This window comes from Leptonotus elevatus, chromosome 2, assembly GCF_054856555.1.
Source record: "Leptonotus elevatus isolate MCC_2025b chromosome 2, RoL_Lele_1.0, whole genome shotgun sequence".
Lineage (NCBI taxonomy): Eukaryota > Metazoa > Chordata > Actinopteri > Syngnathiformes > Syngnathidae > Leptonotus > Leptonotus elevatus.
Window position 1 is genome coordinate 38266914 of NC_141240.1, and position 8803 is coordinate 38275716.

The 8803-nt window shown below is 37.1% G+C and overlaps 1 protein-coding gene across 1 annotated transcript; it reads left to right on the forward strand.

The window, feature by feature from the left end:
- Positions 1-263: 263 nt before the first annotated feature.
- urp2 (urotensin II-related peptide) lies at positions 264-6822 on the forward strand. The gene is made up of 5 exons (XM_086069727.1): positions 264-384; positions 1929-2237; positions 4728-4762; positions 5057-5201; positions 6473-6822. The coding sequence occupies exons 1-5, from the start codon at positions 285-287 to the stop codon at positions 6502-6504; spliced, it is 621 nt and encodes a 206-aa protein (XP_085925853.1). The 5' UTR covers positions 264-284; the 3' UTR covers positions 6505-6822.
- The last annotated feature ends 1981 nt before the right edge of the window (positions 6823-8803 follow it).

Consider the following 8803-nt stretch of genomic DNA (forward strand, 5'->3'; position numbering starts at 1 on the left):
ACATGAACCAGCAACAAGGACATTGAAGATTCATTCAGACAACAAGAAATTATTTAAGTAAATTGCTGCGTAGACGAACACCAAATCTTGGTTGAAACACTAACTTTTTTCTTTTTAAAAGATTATTTTTGAGATATATTTTTTTTTTTTCTGGGAAATCCCAATCAAAAACACACAAAAAATGATGATGACCAATGGACTGTCTCCAAAATAAAACAAAACAAAAGAATCCAAAGAAGCAACCAAAATCTCAATCTTTTTTTTTTTTCATTTCCGAGTCACAAATGAGATCAAAGATGCTTTGCGGAGCTGCAAAATTGCCGTTCATTCCTGTTTTGATGCTGATTGTCACCGCCCAAGTACGGACAGCGCCCACACAGAGAGGTAACAAACTTGTTTTCCCGCTTGCTACAATTGCTAAACATCAATGTTGTTGTTTTTTAACCAAACTTTTCCAATGATTTTAATTCAACAAACAGATTTTTGCTTCAGTTGTATCAATTCTTTACAGTTTAAAAATCACAACTTTGACATAACGTAGGCTGGTCGCTCAAATTATGATAGCAATCTCTGCATTTAATTATTTTGCATAATAACGTTTTATTGAGCCCTGCTAGCTCACATGAGCCAAATATTCTTTTCTTGAAAAGAAATATCCTAGTAAATTAAATGAATAGGAAAAAAAGGATGGACGAGTACCAATACCAGATATTGATATCGAGCCAATACTGGCCTTAGTTGAAGGTATCGGATACTCGCGGAGGCTGCCGATACCACCCACAGGCCACAAACAAATTGAGTAAGTCCTCCTTCGCAGTAGTTGGCGCAAACGAAAATTAAACAAAAATATTTTCTGTCAACACACATTTTTCACCGGATGAAAACTAGACTCGACTTAAATCCTCATTAATAATAAACAATAACTAGGACTAAATCAATGTGCATTTTTGTCGACTAGTAAAAAGGAGACGCAAATGTCCTTCACTTAATAAAAACTGGACTAAAATCTAGAGGCATTTTAGTTCATGAACAAAAACCAGATGAAAGTTGTATGATTTTGTCAAATCTTGTCTCTGCTAATCTGTCACTGTGTCACACTGTCATGTGACACAGTGACACGCCCCCTTTCAAGTATGCAGCTAGCAAGTGCAACATGCACAAACAGGAAGTGGATTCATGGTGGAAGGTTAAAAAAAAAAAAGGAAAGTAAATTCTAGTTATAAATTCGTAACAATCCAATGACTATAAAGTTCCAACAATAATGCTAATCCGACCGCTAACTAATGCTGGCTAATTTACTAGCTCATAGCATGGAGCCACAGTAGCCACTTGTTGATATACTGTAATTGTGTGTGAAGTTGTGTTTTTTATGAAAAATGTGAGAGAACATTTTTATGTGAAATCGTTTAAGATGCGAAATATTCAACATTATCTGCTGACAAAAAAATATACAGGGATTAAATGATTGTCCTGACGTTACAGTTTTTGTTGACTAAAACTAAAATTATGTTTTCTCTGACTAAAATGCTAGATTTATAGTCAAAATAAATAAATAAAAACAGGATGAGTTTGACTAACTATGTTAAAAACTAACAAACTGGACTAAAAACAGACCAAATTTTAAAATGTCTGATCAAATTAACACTAGATGGCGCTATACCGCAGCAGTCTGACACATCAACATCTGCGTCTGAAAGAATGGTCTTGAATTTTTTTTTAATTTTGAATTTGTGATCCCGGAACAAATTAAACTTGTATCTCAAGGCGCCTAGCTTGATTGCAGATTAGCAACAGCTAGCTTGATTGCAAGTAGCAGCTTGACAGAGAATAGACTGACGCAGCGAGAGTTGTTATTATTTTTGAACAAAATCGACAAGACAGAAAATCATCCCTGGCAATGACTTGTTGACCCTTTCCCATTTCCTTAGATCCGCTGAAACCTCCGAATCTTCTTCCCACTCGTATTCATCTGTCAGCCGCACCCGCAAGATCTCCTACCCTTGCTCAAAGCGAGTTCTTCAAACAGTGGCGCGTCAACAGCCGAGCGGCCGGGACGGAAGGGACGAGGCGAGGAGACCGGACCACCTCCAGGACGTTTACTACCGGCACGAGACACCGCGCGGGGACGGACGCTTCCGAGAAGCGGGTCCAGATACTTAAGATGATCTCGGTCCTTGAGAAGATGCACCGGACGTTCAACAGTACGCTGAGCACAAGGATCACCTTCCTGCCAAGAGGTAAACCTTCTCACACATCCTCTAGCTCTCTTTCATTCGAACCCTGAGGACTGTTGTCTTGATTGATATTGACAATAATTATTTTTAGGGGGCGGTTAAAATTTGTAATCCTAATTAATCGCATGACTTCAATAGTTAACTCATGATTAATCGCTAATTTTATATCTGTTCTAAATGTACAATAAAATATTGTTTCTAACTCTTCAGACTCTTTTAACATAAAAGTGGAAACATTTTTAAACTAATAGAAATATGGATGCTTCTTTTCATCATTGATACAGTAATTTCAAAGGAATTCAGCTGAAATTAAAAACATGTACGCGTGTGATATTGATTTGTGTTGAGGTAATTTTTCTGCCACTAGGTGGCATAATTGCATTTGCAAGACATTGGTGACAGCTCAGTGCATTTTTCTTTTCATATTAACTCATTTACTTCCAGCCATTTTCACTGAAGCAACCCCCTTCGCTCCCTGATGTTGCAAAGAATATTGTGTTCTATTGCTATAAAAACATGGAAGCTGCCAAAACAAAAAGATTAGAGTCTCTTCTTTCATCAGGGAAAAATATATATTTGTATTTGTTGCCGTTTTGCAGCAATTAGCATTAGAATTTGTAAGTTTCATCATTATTCACAAATCTTTTTAAAACGATGGGTAATTGAGCTTTGTTGCAACATGGCCCTGGATGATCTCTTATACTCTGCTGTTTTTGTAATAACTACCATTGCTTCAACCATTCTCTCAGTTCTGAGGCTGCATCAAAGTCTTCTGTATGTTCTAGCATAAAAAAAACATTTTTTTAAATTAATTAAAAATCTTATAAATATGTCTTTGGGAGCATGGTCATATTAAAAAATAGAACGTTTTTGGGTGCAAATGAGTTAAGAGCTATCTCATCATTAATATGAAGTAACTTGTGAAATTCTGCACATTTTTAAAATTGTAAAATATAACCACAAATGCATTATTATTTAATTTATTACTGCTAAATTTTGATGTAGACATGTTTGCTGTGTTGTGACTGGAATTCCCCCAGTACATGCTTTCCAAGTAAGGGGCGGTCATCAATCAAAAGGAACTTTAAATTAACTTTCAATTTACGCACTAATTTTAACATTTTTGTGATGATTTATTTCGTATAAAGCGTAGAATATATCTAATATACGCTGTGGACGATCCTTCCAGGAGTGTATAAAAGCGTATAAAGGCGTGACAGAGAAGGCTGGGAAAGTGCGTATGACTCCAGAGGGATTTGGAACCATTCTGACACACCTCGTTAAGTTAGGGTTTATCTTAGTTTAGAGTCTAGCTTTTTGTGCAAACAAACATAATCAAGCCAAACAGTGAATTTTATGCTAATATTTTTTTTCTATACCTGTAACATCTGAACAGTGGTTAGTTTTTATTTTATTTTGTGTTTTGTTATTTAAATTTTGTTTGTTTTAATTGGTTTTCGGGGTGGTTCTGTTTTTATTAGTTTTAGGTTTTTGTTTTTTTCAACTTAGTTTTAGTTTAGTTAGTTTAGTTTTCGGGTTGTTGTTTTTTTAAGTGTATTACTTGTGTGCAATATTTAATAAATACTATGATAAAATGAAAAGAGTAACGCATTTCTTACCTAGCGTTGCATTTCAGCTGAGTTAAATGAAAAAGCAGGCGAGCTGAGCCGTTAGAGCCAAAAGTCAAGCACGAATTGTTGCCTAGGAGCGACGGTTAATAAATAAATATACTTATAATCACATCTAAAATAATCTCCAAAGGCTCATGCATTAAATTAATAATGGCACCAAAAACTAAAACAAAGGACATTTTTGCTATAATTATAGTTAGTTTTGTAAACATTAAATGTAGTTTCAGTTAGTTTTTGTTTTTTTAAAAAGCATTTTCGGTTTGAATTAATTTTCTTGACGAAATAGTTTTTGGAATATTAGCGTTTTTTCATTAGTTTTCATGAACTAAAATAGCCGTATGACACACAGATTACGCTAACTATCATAACACATAATCTATGATATACAAAAATAAAATATGTCCCCTGTTCAAATGTATGTTTCAGATTGTCCGACTAAAAGTCTGTTGACTGTGTTGTGGCATCACAACAGTGAAGTCGCCTTCCTCCCAACTGTAAAAAGTTGCTAAACAAGGATTTTCGATCAAAAATGGTGCATCGCTACCCTCTGCTGACAGTTTGGTTCATTACCACTCCTCAAAGTTCCTGCAATTTAAATGGCCAGTGCACCTGGCTCATATTAAACCCTCCTGATGAAAAAACATATAAAACGAAACAATTCGACTTTGGTACTGAATGTTTTGAGTCTAATGGACTTCGTAAGTCGTTCTTGGCATTTAATGTGTTAACTACGAACTTCTAAATAATGACCTCGGTGATAGTAAACTAAAGTGCTATAAAATTGTTCAATGTGGAATTATATGAAATTAATTGCACGATGACATCAACTAACTTTCATTAAATTTGTGTTTTTTCGTTTCAGCAAATGCCAGAAATTCAGGACGAAAAAATAAAATGGTAGGTCCCTTTTAATATTACGCTTCCTGCTGTGGACAGAAAATGTACAAATAAAAAATAGTCATTGGAAAGATGCGAGTATGCTACAACGTGTGAAAACGTAGCCTTGAAATCAACAAGGAAGATAATACTAAATTACAATGTAAAATGAAATATTTTCATTTGTGAGATACCCAAATGGTGTTTGGCATGAAAACAATTCCAAATTAAGATTGTTTGGCACTGACAGAGGTTAACCAGGTTAACAATTAGTACAACCCACCTTTTTGATTTTCTTTGCTGTGTTATGATAAGGCTGCGGTGATGTTGACCACGGCCCCCCCAGCAGTCGCTGTCAGCACTTCTTCCGGTGCGAGTGCTGGCGTCCTCGTGCCAAGCCTTACCGGCCGCAACTTCCGGAAGTCGCTTCCCCCGCAGTCCAAGAAGACTAACAAAAGAGGTAACAGTCAAAGGTTTCAACTTGCTTAAGGATTTTTTTTGTCTGTGTATGCATACGATCACTACGCTGTTCTGGCTTTATTCCATCTCGTCCTATCAATAAAAATAAAAAGAACACAAAGGTACAACATAATGTATTTGTAAAAATCCATGGGATATATGAGTTCAATTCATTTCATGACTAACCTCTATCGCAAATCGTCTTTCCATTTTGAAAATAATGCAAATGACATAAAAAAAAAAAAAAGAAAGAAAGAAAGTAATCAATCAATTGAATGTGAAAAATAAAACACATTAGGCCTTGGCCACCAGGAGGCAGTATACTAGGCTGTGTCTGAATTACATACGGGTCACGCCATTTTGTAGGTGCGTCAAATGTCTGAGAAAGGTCTAGCTGCAGACCGGAAACACGTGACCTCCAATTCCGTCTTCACTTTTTACCGTATATTTTCTAAGCCTAAGCATAACTATAACACTAACCATAATCTTTACTCAAACTAACGTTAAGTAGCATTATTTGTATTTTTTAGTATATTTCGCTGTTTTAACTAAAACGGCTGTTGGCCATTTCGTCACCACCGGAAACGCATGACCCCCAGTTGAACACCAAAGTTGTAGCGCAGCGCCACCCAATGGCGAATGCAACGTAGCGTAATTGCAGTACATTGTGTGTTAATTAAGGTGGATGGAACATGTTTTATGTCGTGATGGGAATATTAAATAACAAAACCGTGAACCTCCATGAATTTTGAAGTCAGTTAGAATATGCAAACCGTATATATTGATGTGGTGCTATACACGTCAGCAAATTAAGTGAACAACACAGACAGCCTGTCTGTGTTTACTGCTACTCGGACATGTGTGAAACAGAATGGGCAACATCCGGAACACGCAACACACTTAGTTTGTTACAATAGTTTTAATGTCTTAGTGATAAACAATTCAACATTAGTATTTTAAAACACAAAATTAGCTACTATGAAAAATATAATAATAATAAAAAAAAATTATTTTTAGAGATCCATGCGTCAAATGGGGAGGGGCACAATCATCTTGGTGGGCGGCACGGTCCCCTATCGCCCACCCATGCCGACGGGTGTGGTTCCCATCAATATCCCCTTTTGAACTTTGACATATAATGATTTGCAGACTGTGTCCAGCGATGAGTCTGGTTTCCAGGCTAGTGATGGATGCTAACGAATTTTAATTAATGTTATTGTCACTTCTATTGTTTACAAGCTAATTTGTTCTTCTTCCTTTCTTCCTCAACAGTGTGTTTCTGGAAGTACTGCTCACAGAACTGAGCTTCTGCCCCACCACTGCAATCCGTTCCACCTGTGAGCCTCTTTTCTCTCCCTTCACCTTTCCTTTATGCATCCATCCATCCATCAAATTCATCCATGCTTTGTCCGAGTTACTTTTTTTTTTTTTTAAAGTGAACGACTATTTCTTTACCTCTCGGAGCTTATCCCAAATTTCGATTCATTTTCTATTCTCCATCCATCCATCGTGCCAACCACTTTCCATACCTATCCTCTGGACTCGTGTTTGACCTCTGCGTGCTAGGCAACTGTTGCTTGGACATCTGCAAGCCTGGGGCCTTCCACCTCGCCGGCGCCAACACCGACTTAGACCTTTTCATCCAACTCGTTAATTAACAAAACTGACCGATCAAAGAAAACGATGTGTGCTCAAGGCTAAGCACATGAAAGAAAAAAAAATCCTCGTTTAATACCACCCTACCCGCCGAGAGACAGATGCACATTCTTTGTTATGTGTATGCCTTTCTTTCAATAAAGTCCTTCTCCAACATGCCAACAACCAACGGCAACAATTTTAATTGATTTGATGTTTTACTGTCTTTTTTTTCTCTCTACTTCTTTAAACTTTTGCTGAATGATAATTACTCAAAATTTGGGTCAGTTGATGATGAGTTCAAAATAAATGTAATGACACTTTCATGGGATAATGGGACAAAATGATCTTACCTGAGCAAGCCGGCAGAAACCAAATCATACAAAAATTCCAGCATATGAAAACGAACTTCCACTGTGATGCCAAATTGACTGAAATAAGGCCAGGGCTGGACTGGCCATATGGCATGCAGGGCAGATGCCCGGTGGGCCGTCCTCTTTTGGGGCAGATGCAGTGCTTTTTCATTATTATATTCCTACATTTTACCACAAGAGACTGGCCCACAATTTAGACAAAACAGTTGATTAATCAATTTCGAATATAGATGGCAAACTGAAACATCATCAATAAACATCAGTGGCGGAACTACATGTCAAAATGCCAGGGAGGTTTTTTTTTCCAGCTCTGAACAAGGCTACAACTAATGATTATTTTAATGATAAATGAATCCGTCAATCAATTTGCCGATTAAGCAATGTATCTGATAAAAGCTAGTTTTAATTTCCATTATTATAAAAAAAAAATCAAAAGGACATTATTTCAAATTGACAGTGCAGAAAATTCACAAACGAATTAATTAGTATTCACTATTCAGTTAATAGGAAAATAGGGAAACATGTTGATATCATGGAGGGCTCTAGAAATTGGAGAATATAGAAATCTGTTGACAATGCTGAGGATTTGGACCATTTAAAAAAAAAATCAAATATTTATTTTATTCATTTGAAAAAGAAAAAGAAACAATATAAGGCAATATTCAAATTTAAAGTAAAAGAAATGAAAGGGGACATAATTAAGTAAAACTTGTTTTTGTCTGCCCCCGATCAACACACACAAAAAAAAGCACAAATTGAATGACAGCGACCGCTCAAGACACTTTCAGGCCCCGTCCAGACGGAAGCAAGCGGCTTTGTTCCTCAAACAAATCTCGTACACACAGAAGCGTTTCAAGACTTGCGTGTGTCCAAAAGAAGACGCTGAAGACGTTTAACGGATGTAATGTATATGCCAAGCCTGGAGTGGCGCTGTAGCGCAGCCACAGGGAGCTAACGGAAAGCGTAGAAGAAGAATCGGTGAAGAAGACGAACACTTTTTTCTCCTAACTTTATTGCAATCTACAGAACAAACATGACTTCGCATGTATCGAAACAACATGAAAAAGACGAACACGGGAGAAGATTTAAGTACAACACCGCTTGTTGAACGTGAAAATAAAGAAGCAAAATATTTTTGCTACAAAAGCGTAAGAGCAAGCCAAGGAGGCTGCGCAAAAAAACATTGTTGTTGACAGACTGACGGTACGCGCGCAGTCACGCGGGAATGGGCGCATACGTCATCAATCTGCGACAATGCGTCATCACTGGAGGAGTGTCCTGCATATGGCGTCCAGACAGACGCGTGCGGGGCGCGTTTTGAAATCTTTCCACTCTGGAGCCCGGTTTCAAAAGTGATCCGTTTCAAGCTCCGAAACTGGACGAGCGGCCTAAACGATAAGAAACTTGTGAGGATACATTGAAACTGGCTTTCTGGTGAACGGGCGCCAGTTAACAATACTACAAAATAATTTTAAATAGTTCAACTGTGTGTCCTTGTGCTATATATACTTTTGCTGTAATTGTGCTTTTACACATTTTTTAAAAATGCAAATAGACTGAGATGATTAGGCTGATGGTACCGAAAATGAAGAAT